This window comes from Seriola aureovittata, chromosome 2 (genome assembly GCF_021018895.1).
Source record: "Seriola aureovittata isolate HTS-2021-v1 ecotype China chromosome 2, ASM2101889v1, whole genome shotgun sequence".
NCBI classification, from domain to species: Eukaryota; Metazoa; Chordata; class Actinopteri; order Carangiformes; family Carangidae; genus Seriola; species Seriola aureovittata.
Window position 1 is genome coordinate 9,562,660 of NC_079365.1, and position 23,510 is coordinate 9,586,169.

The following is a 23,510-nucleotide window of genomic DNA, read 5'->3' on the forward strand; positions in this document are numbered from 1 at the left end:
TGTAATGAACCAGGGAGAGGAATTCACTGAACCATGCCACCTTCTTCATCTCCTCAGCATCGCTCTCCAGTTCTCCTAGATGCTCACTTGCACTTAAACACACAGACAAGCAAACTCCCAGACACATTTACTGTCTCAATATTTACCTGAGGGTGTCTAAAGTACTCAAGCTCACTCGTGGTAAAATAGCCCCACTGAGACTGAAGCTTCAGGGGCACAGCAGCCATATAATGGAGCTGTCAGTAAAAGGGCCCTTTAGCCAAATCACTGATTTATTAAGTGCAAACGTCAACAGAGGTTCTGAAGCTACAGCCACCACAACAAAGTTGAAATTCTCACAGTATCAAGAATACCCTCAAACCCACCTGCTTGGTGACAGGGTTAAAATGATCCGCTCTCCAGTCAGACTGCAAAAGAGGGATCAGACGATGAATATACCACGCAAACAGCAAAGTGCCTTAAGACACAGGTGTGGGAGGCTGAGATGCAACAGGTTTTGAGGAGAGGAGTTGTGTCTGTAATATTAAAATGCAAGAAGTGATTGTATCATGGTGAAGCCAGTAAATCTGTCACTGACTATGTTTACATGCACACTAGTGTCCTTGTTATTATTTGGTTTTGAAGGATCACATCTATGTGTTTGTGCATGTAAATATCAGATCATAGATACCTGGGTAAGGTCTTATCCCAGGTTTCACTAATCTGAATATATTAGCTGTTTTTCCCCAAAACATGTTAGGATATGGCATACAAGTGCATATCCAGATGCTGAATCACTGTGCACCTGCACAGACAGAAAGAAAAAACAAAAATGATTGCAAGTGAAATAATGATGATTTACATGCCAAAGTTAAAGTTAAGAGTTGTGACTCTGGTAATTTGGACGATAAACTGATTATTGCTTGTCGCTTTTGTTTTCCATTACTGCTGATCAGATGGAAAAGCCAGAGTGAATTCCGCTGGCAGGCAGAAACCAAAGTGGGTTAATCCTCCGTTGCTGAGGTAATTCAGTCATTGCAGAAATGACACAGCGTTGCAGAGATGATAAGAAGTCAAATACAAGCCTGCACACACACAGATGATTTAAACTTATAATGTTAAAAAGGAAGGAAGATAAATGACCAGGTTACTGTATGTTCCAAGTTCATATTCTGATGATGATTTAAAAATGCTGCAAACTACGGTGGCCCTGAGAGGTCAGCGCACTGCACCTGCAGAAAACACATGCAAACAGACAAAACACAAGCAAACTCTGAAAACATCTTCATCAATTTGACAACATGTGCTGCAAATACACACAACAAACCAAATACCAAACATATATTAAAAAAATCTACATGATGAGTTTTTATATGTCATAACATGTTGCAGCCATATATGTTAATGATATATATTTCATTTATATATGCAAGTGAATTAAAACAAAATTCACATGTGGAATGTGGAACCCACTGTTTATAATATCAACATATACTGACAGGCTTTGGGATGGATATATGTAGATGTAACGTATGTCTGCAATATAATTATACATACGTAAATATACACATTTGTATGGGCATTTATGTCAATATATGAAATTGTTCCAGTTTCTATGTTTTAATTTTGTATTTATAAATAAAATATACCTACCCATATTATATTTGCATATGGGGTTCCTGTGTTTATTAAAGTATACACTTTTATTCAAATGGTTTACATTCTTTTTATTTATTTATCTATTTTACATGTATTTATTTTGTAATCTAACCTCATTCCAGAACTTCTTTCCAGAACCCGGTCTGTGACATCTCATGTGCTGTGTCTGCGCTTTGTTTTGCCAATGTGAACACGATTGCCAATTGTCAGACCAACAAATAACAAACTCAAAGAAGATGTCGTTAGAAGTGAAGAACAGGATGAAGTTCAACTTCATGCCAGTTCCCCTCACAGAAGGAGAGAAGAGGAGAATCTTCAGGAGATTGAGTGAAAGGGAGCCACTTGTTTTCGAGGCCTTAAACTTCGCCAGGAAAGACAAGAGCTGAAAAGTCATCTGACGTGAAGAGGACCACGAGTGGACTCGTTCAAACTGAGCCTTTCGTTTTTGTGGGTGGTGTTTTTTTTTCAAAGAGCAACCACCTGTTAATGTTGCCTTTGGATTTTCATCCAAACAGAGGAAGAGGAAAGACGGCAAGACCATCTCCTCCAATCAAGAAGCACCCCCTAACAACAGGGGGGAGCGTCAAGGTAAAGCTCCCCTTGAGGAACCTGTGGTGGAGCAGCATCCAAGAGTTCCTGAGCCGTATGAAGACCATCATCAACAGGCTGACTCCGGAAAACTTTCAGGATTTAATGAGACAGCTGAAGGAGCTAAAGGAGGAGACAGAGGAGGATTCGAAGGAAGCCAACATACTCTTCAAGAAGGCCGTGCTGAGACCAAACCAAGCTGTGCTTTTATGCAAACGTGTGCCACTCTGTCGAAGGTTAGTCATGACTCTATGACCGGGTGCTAATTTTGATCCTTTTTCCTATCACTTAATTTGCTTTGCTCCTTATGAGTTCATTTTGAGACTATGATGCTCATGACAACATAAATACCCCACTGCATCCGTCAGCTTCCAAACTCTAATCACCAGATGCTGCCAGGCTGAGTTCCAACAAAACCATGGCAGAGATGGCGTTTTTGAGATGAGGCAGAGACTGAACGCCAAGACTGTAAGTAACATGTTCTTTTTCTTAATTTATCACAAATATCAAGACAGGCTCCATTTGTCCTCCTCCTGCTAAACCCTCACTCACAGAGGAGGACTTGGAGATCTTCCTCTGAGGATCTTATTGACAGATACCTCCACAGAGATGACGTGAAGGAAGCCCCGAACACCGCTGCACAGCAAACCACCCTATCTGTCCTCCATGTATTTGTCAGCCATGGACTTGACATTTGAGTCCAGCGGCAACGCTCGGAGGAAGATGGGCCTGTTGCTGCTTGACTTGCAGTCCTGTCAGCCAGGCAGCTCTTTAAAGGTCTACTGGAGATCCTGGAAGTTGCAGACTACATTGTTACAGACGTGCGTCACATCTGGCTGTGCCTCGCCAAGCTCATCAGCCCCACGCTACCTCTGCCCCCCCCCCCCCCCGCCTTTACAGCCTGCTAACACCCAGCTTCCTGTATTGTCTCTCCTCACCTTTACTTACAAGCCTCCCCCCCACGCTTTCTCTCCCTCCCTCACCCCCCATCTGCTCTCTCTCTCTCTCTCTCCCTCTCTCTCTCTCCCTCTATTGCCCCCCCTTCCTGCTCTATTGTCTATTGTAAACATTGCAGTCTAGAGCTGCTCTGTATGAATCTGTCTATAGTCTGTGTTAGACTGTATTCAGACAGGCATTAGTCCTGCATTAAAACACAAAAAACTCTTATTGTAATACTGCTAAATAAACTGCGTACTATGAAGTTCCAATGTTTACAGAAAATAACAAAGTACAAGTTGGGAAATGCAGACTATATATCATGTTTTTTTTATAGTACTATACCATGTTTTTTTTATAGTACTATAAAAAAAACATGATATATTGTCTGCATTTCCCAACTTGTACTTTGTTATTTTCTGTAAACATTGGAAGAAATTTCCTATGAAATTCACATTATTTCACTGGCAGCAAATGACATGTAACTTACTATTAAAAAAATCTTGTAAGTAAAACTGAAGTGGTTTTAAAACAAGCCTTAGGAGACTGGAAACTCGCAGGAGGTTCATAAAGGATGTGGCCAAAAATGCCACATTTGCTTTTCACAACAGAACCATCAGTCCATTGGTGATCACTGCAAATATTTAACTGAGACACCAACTGTGACTCTCTCTGGCATGGAATGATATAACAGGTAATATTTTGTGGTTTTGATGACTGTACAGGAAAAGGGACAAAAAAGCATCTGCTGACTCTTTTGTACTTTGGATGAACAGGGTGTGATCTACTCAGAGAGCTAGCTTCCTGCATAATGAATAGAGCAAAGACACATTTTTAGTCGTTCAGTTCAGCTGCGGAGGCAAAACACAGTGTAAAATGGCTCATTCAGCACCGAAGTGAGACACCTGCAGAGTGAAGAGCCCGGCCTCCTGTCACTGCAAAGCATTAGGATACTGAACAGGAGATACACTCAAGCCTTCAGTAGACACAGTCACTGCAAAAGCCTGAGCTGCAAGTCAGGTGATGCTGCGAGTCAGATCAAATACAACCAATACAAAAGCAATGTCTGTAAATGACTGCGAACATTCAAAACCAACATTTTTTAAATCATTAAATTATCACACTGTATGCCAATTTACTATTTGTTTTAAAGCACATCATGAGCCAGACTGAGATATTATTTGTGTGTGTGTGTGTGTGTGTGTGTGGGCAGTGGCCAGGCTGAGCTGGATAAAGACACTACTGCTCAGAAGTTAGCGGCACCCAAGTAGGAAATATGACATTTGTGTTTATGCACCAGCTGAACCACCATATTTGGACCCCTACTTTGCTAAATGTTGATGGCGAACAATGACGATGATGATGATGATGATGAAACTGTTGGCCATGTGTGGCGAAGAATTGCAAAGACAATTTTTCTGTGGCCTACTGCCCAGTCTGGTGCACATGCTTCATTCAGAGCAACCTCACTAAAGGTGCTGCTGGAGAGACCAGAGGCCACAACCAGTGACTGTTCAGTGTGTTCATCACATCAAAAGAGGGCTGTTGACCACATCTAAAATTAAATGAACACTTTCAGCCTTGGCTTGAAATAATTGTGAAAGAAAGAAAATTTGTTATGGATTGTGATTTTCATATTTCATATTTTATTAAAAGGTCAGAGCTGTCTTCTTCTTTTTTTTTTTTATCCTTTGGATAACTTTAAACCAGGGAGAGTCCTTTATGATGACCCTCTTAAAAGCAGTCATTCACTGAAAAACAAATACTTTATGAGTATTGTCAGTGCTCTGTCAAAAATAGTTTGTACTCAAAACTAAATTCCAGTATATTTCAGTTATGAACCCCCACCTCTCCACAACATACACAAGCACTTCACTGACTAACTCCCTAACTTCTTACTTACTACTGCAGGGGCAAGGGAAATTAATTTAACTTCATGAGAGGATATTTAATGGGTTGGACAAACAGCAATTTATCAAGCAGCATTAGCATCAAGTGCATCCTATTAAATGTATGTTATTTATGCCTTTGTAGATATGAGGCAACATAATTATTCTCCCACCAGCAATCATCAGCAAACCTCTCTGTCAATTACCCACTAACAAATGCTGCTGAGAATGAAACTCATCCAGAGTACCGTGCTGGAGCAGAGCTACGAGAGACTTACCATTCCCCTCACCTCCATGTCTGCTTGTCAGCTGGAAAAATGTAATATGCAGTGCTGAGTCACTGGATATGATCAGGAATTAAACTGAAAGCGATGATGCATTGAAATTCCTCTCTTCTACAATAGCATATGAGTACTTGGACACCCTTTATCACAGCATGAAACACACACCTTTGTGTCTGCGTCCGTGCGAGTTCATACGAGACTGTGGGATGTTGGCCCTCTAGGCAGTGGACTTTGAAATGCTGAGTACACCCCACTGTGGAGCAAACTGTGACTGCTAGCCAATGCCACGCTTGTCTGCCTCTGTTCAGATCACTTCCTCCGCTGGCTCTCGCCATCTGGTGGGAAGTAGCCTTGGCTCCTTTCAATTTTGGAGAGACTCCAAAAGACTGTCCCTGTCAGCTTTACTGTGCTATCCCGCTTCTCTCTCTTGTTGTCTATATTAGGAAGTTAACCAAGACATCAACCTTAGGGTTATAATCCTACAAAATATGTCTCTCCTCAGACACACATCTGCCCCCTCTCATTATGAAGCTGCTTTGGGACAACAACAAAGATGAAATCTGACCAAGATGAAGAGACGCTGCTACAGCTTGTGTGGTTCATGACGTATAATCAGCCTCCTTTTGCTCGAACACTCTGTTCTACCTTAAAATATAGGAAATTTGGTTCATTAAAGCTGCTATGATAAACATTTAAATGGATCTGAGTCATTTGCATTGACAAATCCACAAAGACTTATCACCTGACTCTGCAGTTCTCCTGAGCATTATGGAGTGTTTGACCTTCTTTCAGCTCATTGTTTTGGTTTCATGGTGTCCAATTTTACAGCAAATGCCAACTGATCAGTTCATTCAATCAATCAAGTTTGATATTGTAGAGAGAATCAATATTTTGTGCACACCCCCCCCCCCCCCCCACCCCCACATTGCTATCCCTTTTGTAACTGATGCACGACCTAAACCTTCCAGGGTTTCTGCAATATCTAGACTGTTGTTTTATACTGTAAACTGACAAGACAACAGGACATGAGATGCAGTTGGTTTGTTTCATTTTAATAAGAGACATACACAAATAACTGCTGTAAATTGAAATACTATGATACTCCTAAATATTCCAGTCATATAAAACATGTACAAAATATCAAAATGTACTGAAAGTGCCATAATCAAAATCACAGTGATTAAATAAATAAGTACAAACAACAAATACTTTCAGTTTATATTTCAACCCTGCTTCTCCACAGTGAGTGTAGTTTGCCCTGTTAGAAGGAACTCTCCATCTTAATAACATCTTGGACTTTTTCACACGTGTCAGGCTTGATGGACAGAACCAGCTCCATTTCCTGGCCGGGGGAGGGGACGGGGATTTTGTTGATCTTGGCAAAGCTTTGGCTGATGTCTTGAAACGTTTTACTTTTGGTCTCAGGGAGGACGACGCAGAGGTAGATAGATCCTGAGACGCAGACCACCACAAACACCAGGAAGGCAAAGGTCTGCAGTGTCTCCTACACCAAGAGAAAACAAACATGGAGGAGTTAAGTTAGATAGATTGTTTTTTCTCTTTAAAACGCTGCACACATTTTCTGAAAGGAACTCTTAAAAAGAAATGAACATTTGTTAATCAACATTAAACACAGACATTAATTCAGGACTAAAATGTCTCTCGCAGTCTCATTGTTTTCAAGATTCCTGGTAAACACAATTCATTATTACTGCATCAAACATGATGCCTACTGTTAAGATTTATTTCTATGATTTTCCTATTTTAGCATTTAAACCATTTTGATGATTACTCTTCTCCCTCCCTCCACAGAGGGAAAAAATCCTGTCATTTTCCAGCCATCCTAAACTCTTGCCAACTCCAGAGAGACGTCGTCTGTGGCATCTGTTTTGTCATCTGCGTGTGTTGTGCTGAGGATGTCGCAACATCCCCATGATATTCTGCTGAAAAGGTGTTGTGAGGGTATGTGCAAATTTTCCGGTTTAAATTCCGGAACAGTATTTGTGTGTTTGTGCATTGAACTATGTCGCAGCACCCAAAGTATGAAAGCTAACCTTGTCCAGTGTGTTATGCCAATAATAGAGATTAGTGACAGATTTAAAAATACACACTGACTGATTACCCAGAGGGAGATTTAGAGATGGAGAGAGGGTTTTTGTGTGTGGGTGTGTGTGTGTGTGTGTGTGTGTGTGTGTGTGTGTAAGAGGGAGAGAGAGAGCTGGAAGAGAGAAAGGGGAAGAGTCTGAGAGAGAGATTTTGCATAGGGCAGAGAAACTTGACTGACCCTCGGCAGTATGTCACTGAGCTATAATCCTTCGCTTATGAGGGGACGGAACTCAAATGCAGCGCTATGTACCTGGTATTAGAAATGCAGTGTCCAAACAAGCATGACCTCAATGACGAACTACTTACTGCTTTGATTTCAGCGGTTATATCACCACTGCTGTTAGCCTGACACTGTTTTCCTCTGTTTGGTGTATTTCATAATAGCACTAAAAAAAAAAAAAAAGAAAAAACAGAGCATCGTGCAAAGGGCCTGACCCAGTTTCCGCGCCGCCTCTGTGATGTAACGCTCGTCTGCAAAGTTAGCAAGTTCCTCAGAAATACTGCCTTTCTCTCACAGTTGTCATAGGAGATGAATCATGGTACAAACAGGACTTCTCTGCGTCCATCCCGTCTGTCATTAATCGAATTTTTGCAAGCGCCGTGGATTGAGGAGAATGAGACGGTCCCGTATTTGACACGGGGGATAAGCTTTTGATCTGCTGAGGTGGCTCAGCTGGGTTCAGTTTGGTGCACACACACGAACAATTAGGCATGCACACAAAGACCCATCAGTGGCTGCAGATACACAAACATACAAACGTGAATCATATTTTCAGGGCTCATGGCCAAACACATGTTGCACCCAGAGTGAGAGAGGGGATGGCAGCGATGGGGAATCCTGGGAATTCTGGGACCGGACAGGATGAGACAGGACAGAAAAGTGGAAGACTGGATGGAGTGGGACAGGATGGGACGGCACAAGAATTGACAGGACAGGAGAGGATGGACCCGGGATGAGGTAGGACAGGCCAGTGCAGGATGGAACAAGACTGGGCAGAAATGAACAGGACGGGATAGAATGGGATGGGACAGGACAAGACAAGATAGTCTTAGACAGGAAGGGACAGTCTAGGATAGAACAATGCAAGACAAGATGGGATAGACCAGGCCAGTGCAGAATGAGACAAGACAGGACAGTAAAGGAGGGGGTGGGATAGGACAGAACAGTGCAGGCTAGGAAAGAACAGGACAACAATGGAAAGAATGGAACAAGACAGGGCAGGACAGGATGGGCTAGGACAAGACAGAACGAGACAGACTAGTAAAGAACAATGCAAGGCAAGAAGGGATGGGACAGGCTAGTGCAGGACGGCACAGAAAAGGACATACAGGACAGAACAGAACAGGGCAAGATGGGATTGCACTGAAAAGTGGAGGAAAGGACAGTCTCTGATAGAACAGTGTGATTCAGGACAGAGTAGGACAGAACAGGAGGGGACACAACGGAAAGGGATAGGACAGGACATGAGGGGACAGGATGAGACGGAGTGGATAGGAATAGAACAGAACAGTGCAAAATGGGACATGAAGGGATGGGACAAAATACAAGGGTATGAAGCAGGACAGAACAGGACAGGAAAGCAGAAGATAGGACAGTACAGGAGAGCACAGGGCAGGACAGGAGAGGACAGGACAGGAGAGGACAGGGCAGGACAGAAAAGGAGAGGACAGGGCAGGGCAGGACAGGACAGGAAAGCAGAGGACAGGGCAGTACAGGAGAGGACAGGGCAGTACAGGAGAGGACAGGACAGGACAGGACAGGAGAGGACAGGGCAGTACAGGAGAGGACAGGACAGGAGAGGAAAGCAGAGGACAGGGCAGTACAGGAGAGGACAGGGCAGTACAGGAGAGGACAGGGCAGTACAGGAGAGGACAGGACAGGACAGGACAGGACAGGAAAGGAGAGGAGAGGAGAGGACAAGACGGGGCAAAGGAGAAAACACCCCAAGTTTAAACACCCATCTGGACATAAATCTGATGGAGACATTTAAAAAGATGTCCTGGTGCAGCGTTTATCTGTTGCGTGGAAATAACGTAGTTTCTGCGGCAACACTGTGTCATGCTGTGGTGGTGAGGGGTTATTTGCATGTGTGTAGTCTTTTAAACATCATGTTGAATAGTCCCAGTGGGAGACACACTGTCTATGATGTACATAAGATTACTCTGCAAATGTCCACACTGAGCTGTTTAGCGGATTTATTGATTATGTGTATCAATGCTGTCACACTCTGGGGGCACAGCAGCGGGAAGACAAACAATCGTTTAGCTTCACAGTTATGGATCATAGCGCTGACAATCCTCACTCATGGGCGACACATACAAACGCATACAAACTCACAGCATACTAATGAATGTGTTCAGGTTTGATAGCTCATTAGCCTTGACAGATGTATAAACTCATAGAGCCTGTTATTGACCCACTGTAAATTTAATCGTGACGATTAATCATATGTGAGCCAACTGCATTCAGTTCAGTGTTTTGAAAGTAACTGGAAAAGCTCATTAATTGCTATCAAGTAATTACACTGCTAAGCTTTTCATGATTAAATAAAAATTGATCTGCTTTCATTATTTATTTATTTTCTAAGATAAATCTATGTGTTTTTAAAATATTTATGTAGTTTAAAAAGTGGGGAATTTTCTAAACCCAAAATGGAAAATTTTGGTATTTGGAGATACATGGTTTTCACATGACAGCATGCTATGTTAAACTAATGTTATGTTATGTTAAACTATCAAAACAATCAGAATCTATCCGAAATTGAGAGCATTCGCACCACGGTGTCTATTTAGTTGCTCTTCTGGAGCTTTCGATCTTATCACACAATCTCTCTCAGCAGTTGCCCAGTTTTTATGTGTGTGAATGTACTTCTTTCTACGACTTTCCATCCGCATTGGCTTAAAACATTGAGATCGGAAGGTCACTCATAGATCTTAGATTGTGTAATCCACTCAAAAGCTCAAGCACAGCAATTTAAGTGGAGCACATGGTGAGACTGTATTGTCAATCAATGTAATCTCCCCCTCCACCCATAAGGACATCCCCTCAAAAGGTTTACAGCCTGTGGATTCAGTCACCTTTTTCATGGAAACAATAAAAAAGCTGAAACAATCCCACTTACATATGCCAGTGATGCCCGTCGTCTACGTGACAGTAATGCAGATGATTCTGTCATGCATCACTGTTAGTTTCCATGGTAGATACCTGACTGCATTATAAAGTGGTTTGAACTCTAATCTGGCATATTTCTTCACAAAATCATAGTCCTGTCAAACATTTGCAATATCATTTGCACTTGATTGTCACTATTCATGTTTCTCTCTATATACATATATTCAAAGCTCTATTAACTTCCAGTAATCTGCCATGACGTGTGTCACCAGTTCTGTTTTAAGGAGGAATTGCAATAAGTTTGCTCTGCCAGTGTTCTTATTGTAATTCATAGACTGTGCACAACAATAACCCCTTTTTCCATTATTTCCAACCTATCTCTCCCAAATGTGGATTTGTGCAAAAGGGTGAGATTTAAGGTAAGAAAAGGGCAGGCTAAATAAGAAATCTCTGTGAGGAGTTTAAATAAGACAATCGGTGTGGAAACCTGCAACAGGCTGCAGAGCTTCTGTGTGTCAACTGAAAATGAACTGATGGTGCTTTTTAATCAGCACAGAGCTATGACATAATAATCTGCCTCAACAGTGGGTGAATGAGGTCAGTTAAATGAGGTCATGGGAAAAAAATGTAAGAGGTTACTGTGCCAAGAAACTATATTGTATTGTAGATATGACTGCCAAACCAGTGTTGCACACTGAATAAAAACTGGAATCTAATAAACTGAACTGAAGTTAAATGTATTCCCTTATAGGGATTATTGTGTTTTTGCTTCACCTTTGATTTGCTCTCATTTATTTATCTAAATGGATAAAACAGTGATAAAGTGTTAAATATTCTCTTTTAAATGGAGACGTTGGGATTTCCTTGCAATTTTATTGCAAAACAATGTTCAGCACCGTCTGGGTGGAATTCATAAAGATAAAGACATCATGCAAAGCTCCAAGGTGTCAGGCAATAATTATCAGCCTATTTTCAACTGAAATTATTAATGCCCCCCTGGTGGTAAATTTTTGATATTGGGTTATATGAAATGAACTAAACTAACTCAACTATAAGGAGACACAAAACAAAATTATAACACTGAATAAAGAAATTGTATATATCAACTATTACTAATGTGCAGTTTATTTTAGCAACATTCTTGTCTTTAAATATATTAACACATTTTTATTCATGTCCTAAGTGTGCCCCCCTTCTGTAAAACAATTACCCAGTCAGTCCTTTAAAGAAGCCCAAGTGACACCTCAGTGGTGGCCTGTCATGGAAGTGAAGGGATGTGACGGTGCGACAGTGTGTTTTCTGAACCGGGGTCAGAGCTGCTTTCAGGTGCCAGTCAGTAACCAGTGAGTCACTGCTGTGATCTGGATGCCCTTGTGTGTGTTTGGGAGTAAGTGAGCCCAGCACGACCCCAGCCAACAAAACCAACACTGCAATATTTGAGGCGATGGCTGGATAAAAATAAGCATTTGTCGCTTTCTGTCTCTCACACTCACTTCAGCCCTCTCTTTGTCTCTCCAAATCCATTTCTGCAGGTCTCATGTAGCGTCTCTACCTCTTTTTCTGTAAGCCTATATTATCTGTCTAATAACATATTCAGCTCCACTTCTATCTTTTGCCACTAATCCTATAGGAGGCGTCTATTTTATCATCACATTACATCTCTTCTCTCTGTCGTCCTATCTTTGCATGACCGTCTGTCATGTGCTAGACAGACCTGTTCATATATAGGCTCACTAAGTTCAATAGTTAAATCACACATAGGAGAAGGAGATGACAGTGTAGAGAGACAATGTCGAGGTTTATAACTGGAGTCCCGTGGATCTGCTTACACTCTCCAGATGAGGTTCCACACACAAATGTAGATCTGACACTTTCATGACAACACAGCGTTGCCCTCCTCTAATCATTAAAACTAATGGACAATGATAGAGAGCTCAGCACATTTCTGTAAGTGTTTCAAAACAGTACTGTCTTCTAATCCTGGCAACAGATATCTCCTTCCTCTTCATATTGTGAGCAATTATTAGACGCAAAAGGGCAAATAAACACTGTGAGAATGAAACAGGAAAAAGTCTCAGAACACTTTGATCCATCAACATGAAATAACAAAGTAAAACAGGGGTTTGCTATTCCATTTTTTATGAAGAAATAAGCTAGAGGAGAGAATCAAATTCTATAACAAGACTTTACAGCAACTGTTAAATATTGGACTTAATGTTACTGTGAGATGAATGTAGAAATAACTTAAAACTGAATTGGTAAATTGTCCCTTTTTTTTAATATGGCATAATAATTCTCTCTCAGGTGCTAGTGTGAATACTTGATCCTTTTTTATTTTAGCTTTTAGCCACAATAGTGGAACTCTAGGAATGGGAGGGCCAGTAGGTCCGTCCAACACATATTGGATGGATTATCATACAGTTCAGCACAGACATTTCCCAGAAGATGAAGCCCGCAGACTAATTTGCTGATTTTTTTTCCAACACTACCATGATTTGATATTTGTGGCTCAGGCTATCTTCTCACCTGACGGATAGATTGCTGTGAAAATTGCTATAGATATTCAAAAGACCATAGAGGATACACTGCAATATAACTTTCATTATCCCTTAACCTAACTTTTCATGTTTTACCATAACTTTGTCCAATCCTTAGTTTTATGACCAAATACAGGCACAGAGTCTCACGTAAACCCTCTGATGATGACATTTGCAACATGAGGACTCTCACGAACTCACAAACTGGGAAAGTGTAACACTAGCTTAACTGTGTAATTGTACAAAATGTAAATTTTTGTTACAGCTGATACGTCAGGATGGAGGAGTGTATTCATTACCCAGACTCTGACATTATTTTCTTACTAAAATTGAATTTGTTTTTCCTGAAGTTCTGAAAACCATGTTATATTACTTCCCTGCCTCATTGTACCCTTGCAAAGCCTTTTCAAATGTGTGAGAACCTGTATTGTTTGCTGTCTTAATCTCCTTTAGGTGCGTGTCCACAGTTACCGCCTCTGCAGTTGGCAGAAAGGTGTATCTCAGCAGATACAAGCAATATGGGACGTGCTCATTGTTCTGAAACACCACTAGTGGTCAGAAACCCCACAGGGTACCTTAATATACCCGCTGACATTGAAAAAAGTTGTTTTGACCAATATGTGTTTGTATCTAGGCAATTAAGTTGTTTTAGTGATAACCCACACATCCGTACCCCCTGTCAAAATTAGAGAGCTAGTAAGGAACATACAGGAAACCTGTAATCAGTGTGAGCTCGAGTACCTGTATGTGTTACTTTAAGTAATCTGATCTGTTCTCCTTTTACAACAACTTCCTCCTCTAAGAAACCACTACGTATGTGAGAGTTTGATATGCCCTTCTCATCTATTTTAGTTCTCAGTTCAGTCTTTGCCCCCAACACATGACACACTGGTGCAGCTGACTGAAAGGACAAAATTAGGTTCATCTGCAGGGGCTGCAGAGAAAACATTTGACAGAAGGTCAACCCAACATCACTACAATGTCCAGCATGCCGCGAGCAAAGTTTCACTCTGATCTCAAAGTTCTGTCCTGACTTTTGTCCAACTCTGTCTGTCCTTCAGGTTACAATAAGAGGATCTTGTTTGTGTGTATGTGTGTGTATCGTTGACTAGAATAATACATTTACAGGATAATACAGGATATTCTTTTATACTGCAAGGAGTGTTGATTTAGAGTCATGGGCTGTAAGTATAGTAAGCTTCCAAGGAAACTGTATTCATGCAAAATGCAGATGTTGAGATTTAACTGCTTTTTAATCTTTGGTCCCTAACCTTCCCTCCCTCAAACTGGTGAAAGCTCTTCACTCTAGTCATCAATGGCACCTTTTAGTGTGTCGTTTACCTCGACCATGTCTTTAAACTCTAGTTTAGCATTTTTAGATGGTATACGTAGCATTCAGCTGCAGCAGTAGGAGCATGCCATTTGATGTCATGAGCTATACTGTGGAAACAATACGTGTTCACTTGTGCATGAACAGAAATAAGACATTCTGTTCGCCCCATGAAGTCGTGCTGTAATGGAGATAGGTGTACTGTATTTGCATTGGCTGTGTAGTTCCGCCACATTAGGTTTATTGTTTGGATATAGTGGAGTGATATGTTAATGAATTTATGAATCCCTGTGCCTTTTTTCAGAACCTAACAAGGTTATGCCTGAAACGTCCTGTGCTCATGTCGTCTCTGCTTATCCTCAGCCGAGTGTGACTATAACCGAATCCCGCTTGCAAAAAGTCCTGATGAATGCCTGGGGCTAAATGCCTGCATCTAACTGCATCGACTAGAGGTCAGACTCATTCCTGAGTTACACGGCTATGAAGCTTACACATGCACACTGCAGTATTTCTAGGAACAATGGAGTGTTGGAAAAATTCAACACAACACTAAAGATGCAGATGAGGCACACAAAATGCTGAGGGCCTCGGGGATTAACCAAAGTCCTGGCCGTACGAATCCTTTAAATGATGATATAGGCATATAGTCTGTCTATAATCCCGTGTGATTAACATGATTGAACAGTTGAGCGCGACACAACCAAATATCTATAAATCGATAAATATTCATGCATTATAAATTCTATAATGTTGTGTGGTGGCTGAGTACATGCAGTAAATTTAACACAATTACAATACTATCTATTAAGTAGAGACATAATGCATGCATGTGAATATTCACTGATATCAACTGCCGGGCCTCTCAGAGCTTTGAAGCATTAACTTGGATGTTTTCCAAGTCGCTCTTAGTCAGCCAATGTTGTGACAGTACAATTCTAGGTAGAAATACTTAGACAAAGCAATCTGCTCCAATTATGTTCCCATTTCCCAAGATTAGAATTATAATCAGGTATGTAAGGTATGTTTCAATTTGAAGTAAAATATGTGAGTTCTTTATGTATTCACTCAATCATAAATTTAATAATATGAAGATGTTTCCTACCACCCGCAGTGTACACTGTTGTTTTCTGCAAAACGATTACGCCAGGCTGTGAAATTACTACATATAAGCAGGACAAAATCTCTCATCATTAAAAATCTCTCTGACAGATGAAAGGCTTAAGCAAAGCTCCTCAACCTGCACCAGGTAATTCTATTAACAGTAAATTACTTTTTTTGTACACAGCTGAACAAAAAGCTCCTGGCTCTTTCTGCAAATGAAGTCCAGTGTGTGAGGGGAAAAAAGTGCCTGAATAAGTTGAGCAAACAGTAGGTTTAAGAGGGCATGAACGGCAGCATACATATCTATGTTTTTTGTTTTTTTTTCAACTCACAAAGATTGAAATGTCAAATGTCATTAGGATCTAATGAGGGACAAGTGGGACATTATGACCAAGGGCAAAGTTCTGTCTCTATAAAAAGCAGAGCTGAACTATGTCCTTGGCACAGAGGGCAATTATAAGGCAGACAGTTGGACATCTCTCACGATAGGAAATAAAAAATTGAACATGTAAACTTCAAATTGCTTGCAGGTAAGCACAAAGGTAATACTTCTAGTCTAAATGCTATTTTGTGAAATATCTATCCAATTGCTTTTTCTAAATGTCAGCAGTTTCTAAATGACCCAGACAATGATGGCACGTCATGTTTTGTTAACAGATTTCTCTAGAGTTGGATGAGATAATCATTTCCAATCTCGTGTCTGTCAATATGTACAGAACTGAACATCTATGGAAATTAAGTTTGCAAAAATGGAGTCATTTTATATTAGAGGACTAGACATTATGTATTATGTATTCACCACATCTGATATTCTTTTTGAATGGCAGAGTAGTAGTAGTAGTAGTAGTAGTAGTAGTAGTAGTAGTAGAAGGCTTAATGGTGCTAGGCTAGCAAGTATTTTCAAGTCTATATATAGCGAGTTCTCTCATGGCTTGTGTAAAGTGTTTTCCTGCCACAGAGGAAATAAATTCATGGCGCGTGAAAACAAGTTGAAAGTGCTCCCTGACGTCTTTGCTACAGAAAGAGGCTGCGGACAGAGTCACGTGTTGAGATGCCATTACTGTTACAGGCGATGAAGAGCTCAATCACACACCAGGGAAAACGATTTCAACCCTGATAGCAAAATGTGTGCTGACACGAAAGATAAACATGCTACAGAAACGTGGGATTTACATTATGCTTTGATGGAAGTATTTCATATTTCAACTTTTTTGAGAGAAAAGGCTTCAAGGATGAAGACTGTCTTCTCTTTGGACTAATAGTAACTCAGAGAAACAGGACAAGACTGAAAGTGTTTCCTGTTCTCAAAAGCTCTTTTTCCAAAAGCATGAGTTGGAGAAGGAGAGGTAATCCTTTTACCAGGGTGGGCTTATATTTGATCGTAACTCCCCTAGAAGCACAAACTGTTGTTTTTACTTTGCATATGGATTAGAAGTGAACTAGAAGCGAACAAGAACTTTAGAGGTGCTGGTATGCATTTTTTTCTTTTAACTTCAGAGAGAACCCGGCTGCTTGTATCCCCCCTGTTTTCAGTCTTTATGCTAAACTTAGTCAACTGCCTTATGGCTATTGCTCCATCTTTACATATTACACATTATTTTAAGTTTTCTTCTAAAGCTTTTCGCTCTCATATGAGAAACTGTACCAACAAATCCACCAACACCCAGGGTCTAGCGTAGAGCACAGAGAAATAAGCCTTAATGGAAACATGCAAGTCAGCTAATCTCTAAATAATATGTTTGATTTAAAACACGGACACACACACACACACACACACACACCAAAGTACTTTTTGTTTGTGGCCTTGGGAGATTGATGCGTTAGAAAGAGCGTGAAAAGGCAAAAGACAAAGAGACAGTGACGGGTGAAGATTTTGTGGTTGCTTGAATATGTAAAAGAGCTCAGGGGAGCAGCAGATGAAGTTACATCTACTCAGTGAATCACTTGGCTAAAGTCCTTGGGAGGAAGATGTGAGTGTACTGCAGAGGAACAAACAGGAAAAAGACATGACTGTTTGAGAAAGGGGTGGCAGAAGAGGAGCGCAGGGCTGGTGCACTATTATGTGGGCAGTAAAATGAAGAGCCAGACTTCCTACATGTGACCATTGCAAACTAAAATGCCACATTGATTTCCCCTCCCTGCAATACAATAACAACCGCTGTATGAACAGACAGAGCTGGTACTATAGGTCAGGATACACATGAATGAATGATGAGTCTGAATTACTCTACATGCTAAATGTAGGGTAATTCAGATTCATCTGAGGGTGCTGTCGTCGCTTCATCGTCACAGGTACTGTATGACCCGCATTCATATTAGGGCAAGATGAATGTGAGGATTTGACACGCAGAGATGAAACAGATCAGTGAGAGATGGTTAATGAAGCTTCAAAGTACATCAGAGCCTATTGGATCCAACTTGGTGCAGTTAGGATGAAGAATGTACTCATTTAGGACGCCTGCTGAGACATTAAAGACTGCTAGAAAACATCAAAGAGAGAGGGAGAAGAAGCGCAAGACACAGACAGAGAGAGAGAGAGAGAGAGAAAGAGAGAGAGAGAGAGAGAGAACAAATACAGAATACACATATAGTGCAGGCTATGGTACACTTTGTTTTCCTAACAAAAAAACTCTCCCTCTCCCGCCCAATAAAAACCTTCAGTAATGAGCAAATGCCCATAATAAGGCTCATTATCTTCTGTGTTGGTTCTCAGAGCAGATCAGATAAAGCCTGTTTGTTGCAAGCAGTTCCCTCTCTTTGCATTTGTACAAAGTCACATCAAAGTCACAGCTTGTCTAATTAAGTTACAGTAGCTAGTAACTGAAAAGAGCAGTTGTTTTAGTTTCTCTCATCAAGCAGAACTTAAAGCTGGAGTGCAGGAATGTTACATATGAATGAACGTGCGTTACATTCAACCCGTTGCCAAATGATTCCACGCAGGGCTGATTAAGCCTGTCAGCGCCAAGTAAATCTCTCTATATTTTGCAGTATACCGGAGTTTTAAATCTGGTGTCACTTTCCAAGTCGAAGCACTGGTAGCGATGCATTTTATGTCAACCAGCAAGGTCGCGAGAGCTCAAGAGGGGAGTAACCATAGCGACAGAGACAGAGTAAAGCAACTAGGAGTTGGGCGGGAAAACCGGAAGCATCCAAGAAAAGTTGCTAGTGCTCCGGATATTAAAAAAAAAAAAAAAAAAGTCATAATTGAGAGGAAGGATTACAATCTAAAAAAAAGAATGCGTTTGCCAGCGAGAACAAACACGATTTACCATTGGTTTGGTTTTTCCGTGCTGAAAGAACAGAAGGGACATGGATATCGCCTGACTGCTCTTGGACAGACTGGTCTTTGTAAAAATATTTGGAGTAGGCTATGAAGCTTTTATATGAACTCTACTGAACAGTGGAAATTTCTCTATTCAACAGTGTTTGTGTAATTACTCTCACTGCCTGAAGGGGGAGACAAAAGTTCCCCACTCCAGGTTATGTAACTGAAATGTGTCTCAGTGTCTGGTGTGTGTGTATGTGTGATATTGAAATATAGCATAAAGATTGTGTGATGTGGGGAATTGTAATGTAGCCTTCAGTACAGCACAACAAAAAGGAATTATTAACGAAAAATAAATCCCTCCTCGGGAAATATTTGTCAGTTAAGAGATATGGTGAGAAATCTCCCTGCGAGCAGAATAAAACGGTTTTCACTTCCAATCCTTTCTGAAACAAAAAGGAGCTCTGAATCCAAATCTAAGGCATCTCCTGAGGAAATACAGCTCCAGCATGCTCGTTCGACCTGCGCCTGTGACCAGACAACTGGACACACGGTAGCTCACAGTAGCTGACCAGATGGCTCTGAATCCCAACAGGATCTTAGAATTAAATCCTATGGTAAGTCTCTCTTTATGGGCAGGCATGCCAGTGGAAATGTACTGGTGGTGAATTCAGATTCCAGACCCAAGAAAAGGTAAAGCTCAGTGATTTAATTTTTTCATATTTACACAAAAAACACAAAGATTTTTTTAAGAAGCGGATTCTTTTAAACTGACTTGGTTTCTATGGGTTCACACTTCTAAAAGTTGTGACCTGCCACATGAGGAGACTGTTCACAGCTCAGAATCAGAATCAGCTTATAATAATAGAAAGTGAAGAAATAAATAAGTGGTAACACAAATGAGCTGCTGCTGATGTACCAGAGAATTTAAAAAGAGTGATACTGCTAGTAGCTACCGGGGTGTTGTAAATTGCATTTTCCAATAAGATTTTCACTTGCCTGTCGCATTTTGATTCAGTAATAATACATATAAATTCCCAGATTAAAATCCAAAAATAATTAGTCCTAACAGCAGGTTACATCACCCTGGTATGTTATATCACCCACCCTGACGAGTTGGCACACAGGTTAAGAGTGAGGAGCCGTGCACATCTCCTGTCACTGCACAGCACTCAAGTCCCAGGAGCCACAAACACAGAGGAAGACCTGCTGACCAGGGAAAATCCTCTGAGCCCCTCAGTCTGTCAGCCAAGTCTGCCAGAGATACAGTTTGTGCAGGTGGATAACTTTTCCTCACACACAAACCCTTGACGTCTGGCTTCCCCCCCGGCACAGACAGACTTACAAAGTCCAGTTTATAATAGTGTTGGAGGTAGTCCAGCTCCTGTTGGGAAACCTGTGAAAGCTCCCGCTGAGCAGGATGTTTGTATTTAAGGCACAAAGAGGAATTTCACAGTCTCACTCAGAGTGGTAAACCCCTCTGGGCCTATCCACGGAGAGGCTGAATCTGGATGCTGCCAGTCTGCCCCCAGGCATGACAGAAAACCACCATGCTTGCTCAACAATGTGGCACATGTTTATAATTGGTGTTGGTTTATAATGGCATGCAAAATTATTGTTCTGATGATTTATTTGGGACATGACAAACGAAGGAATACACTTCTCCAATAACAAAGGCTTATGGGACAGCTGTATCAGTCTGTCATAACAATTTTATCAGTAGCCATATACTGTGTCTGCGCCTTCTGTTGTGCTGTTTCATGCATGTCACAGACTCATATTCATATGCCACTAGTACTGACCTGAGATCAGACACCCAGACACCCTTTGTTAAAGTCCTTTTGAGAAAGTTCATATGCATGTGTGTGACAGACCCTGTCAGACCACCAGTGTGTCTCAGAGCTGTTCATCCCATCTCTGCAGGTCAGTAGAACGGGTGGTGCTCCACGCGTCTCCACATTCTTCTTGAAGGGGCTATTTGCAAGTTTACTGTCGCCAAAAAAGCTTTCTTGCTAGGAGCAGGTGGTGGTGATTGGCACTTGACAAGAGCTTCAGCCATCACTGTCTTTGTGATACAAGAGGTTATAATACATCCTCTGAGCAGTGCCACATCTTCAGGGCCGATTGGAGGATTGGAACGGGCGGGACTAGCAGCATGCTAACATCAGTAGAAGAAACATTACAACATAGTGTTAACATTGGCGTTCCTTTCCAAGTAAGTTTGATGCTGAACGTGCAACGTTTCTTCTAGACTGGTGAGTAAGCAGCTGCTTATGCTGCAATACCAAAAAATAAAAAATAAAAAATGTTCTTGTCAGTGCTTCTCCCACTGGTTTGTGGAGGATACTGGTTTGGCTTATTGGTGTAAGCACAGGCCTTGTTACACAGCAGATTTCCTGGTGTGTGTCTTGATAGTCAGGTTTCCAACAGACAATGAATTAACTCAGATATGGAACTAATTTAAACAAGACAGCAGTCCCATGCACGTACAGACTAGTTTGTCCTTTTTTAAAGTGTTTGCCAGAGTAAACTAGCTTTTATACTGTACATGCTGTGACAAGACTATGAGAAAGCACTGAATATACTAAAAGTGCTTTGGACAAAGCTGTCAGCTATGTCTTTTTTCTCTGTGTGAATCTGAGCGCTTCCTAATGTATTGTCACATCAGTGAAATGCGAGCAGGCAGCAGAGGCCTGGGGACAATTAATGGGATAAGAAGACAGAGTCAAAGGCCCAGTACATTCACCTGGAGGTGGGGATGAGTCCTGTAGAGCGAGTGGAAAGACAGTACACTACAGCAGACATCTCTCAGTATCAGTGGCACAGCTACAGTATCCACTACTCTAAGATAATGTGTTACTAATATATTACCAACACACTCATCAACAGGAACTGTTGGAAAACTGTGGAAAAATCTTCCCAGACAGATCAGGATGAACACAAAGAGAGCAGAAACGGAGACACTGAATGCAGAAAAATCAGTTTTGCCCACAACAGCACAAACCTGAAGAACTGATGTTGAGAAATAGTTCCTGAACAAAACGCTGTGAGGTGTCATTTGGTATTGGTGAAATGGAGTATTGTATATGTGTTGGATGAAAAACTTATAAGAGACTTGAAAACTTGCGGCTACTGCAGTATATTAGTCATAAGGTTTTTGAAATGCAACATAAAACAATACACCAAACTCAACTTGAATCTCAGCATAACACAACTAATCCATCAAGTGGCCAATACCAGGTACCAGGCAATATCGTCTAACACCACTAAACCCTAAACTAAACTGTACAGCACAGTGTACTCATAGGAGGGTGCTTCGGTTTGGAGGCTGTGAAGTGAAAAACACTTTTTGAAGTTGAAGTAAAGAACAAAAGAGTGGAGGTAAGAATAATGGAAAGAAAAAAACAGACTGTGAGGCCAGAGAAAGAGAGGGAGAGACACAGAGGGCAAAGAGACAAAGGAGGTAAGATGAGAGGAGGCAGTGATGTGGAGCCGCTCGGAGCAATAGTCAGGTTTTAGAAATTGAAAGAGGACCTTTGCAGTTTCCAGGAAAAAACATTCCAATTTCAGACATTAATAGGATCTTCAGTCTGAAACTGTTGTATTTTTGCTTTTTACTCCACTCTTAAAAAGCACATTCATTCTCCTTAAAGTGGAGGTCTCTTGGGTCTCATATGATGCACTTCAAAGATACTCTAGGATTAAGTGACTGTTTTGAACTTTCTTTTACCAATACCAGAAAAAATACATAAAGGGATTCTGCAGTAGAGACTTCCATCTTAGCCACTGCACCACTAGTTTTCATAGTTCATATTGTAGAGGGTTTTTTTTTTCTCAGCTCAGTTTGAAAAGCTAACGACATGTTAATGGGCTTCTCTGTCCAGTTGGACAGGAATCTTCCTCTTTACTGACTCCTTATTTAAATAAATAAAACAACAATAAGTTACTTTCTTTCATCTTGTTGGCCACCTATTACTACAGCTCATGTGAGGCTGTGAAAGTGCTTCTGTGTCTCAGGGTATATATTCAGCATTCCTGTCATGTCTCACATTTCACCCATTACAGGTTGTTTACAAGGGCCGAGCAGCAAAAGCAGCACGTCAGCAGCACGGCAGCAGCAGCAGTCTGTCCTCACTGGATGTGTTCAGCCACAACACTGCTGGGCACTAAAAGGCATTTTGACAGGGCTCACAGCATCAAAAGGGATGGGGGTGGGGTGGGGGTGCAGTCTTGAGGGCTACTTTACAATATCACATTTAAAGTGTAAGTGGGTCAAGATATAAAAACACTTGATTCTTCATTTCTTATGTTATACTTTCCCTCATTAGGCCTCATAAATGCCCAGTCAAACATCATAACTCCAGTTTTTTGGTGATGACTTTTTTCTTTAATTCTCAAAGCAAAGCCAAAGAAAAAAACCTTGAAGACATCCCCAGGCTGAATCGTACTTCTCATGACAAGTAAACTGAACTTAATGTATAAATTGGGTGGAGTTCCCTTGACAATATCTTTTACAACCCCTCTCTCGTAGTTATGAAGTTAAAATCGCATACAGACAGGGGAAATAAACACTATCTCATACTCGGGGTTGAGTAATGAAAGCAAAAGCCCTGTGGAACACCCTTCGTGGCTTAATGGCGGTTTCTGACTGCTCTCCTACCAAGGTGGTGATGACACTGGCACTGAAGACTGTCTGTCTCGTATTAAGATGAAAAACACAAGAG

General features: G+C 41.2%; 1 protein-coding gene across 4 annotated transcripts in view; it reads right to left on the bottom strand.

Moving 5' to 3' along the window:
• Positions 1-6,372: 6,372 nt before the first annotated feature.
• Positions 6,373-23,510, bottom strand: part of slc2a9l2 (solute carrier family 2 member 9, like 2) — a 105,981-nt gene continuing 88,843 nt past the window's right edge. For all 4 annotated transcript variants that reach the window (XM_056387005.1, XM_056387023.1, XM_056386998.1 and 1 more), the window contains one exon: positions 6,373-6,839. In XM_056387005.1, the coding sequence (XP_056242980.1) occupies positions 6,597-6,839 (243 nt within the window). In that variant the 3' untranslated portion in view covers positions 6,373-6,596. The remainder of the gene's footprint in view (positions 6,840-23,510) is intronic.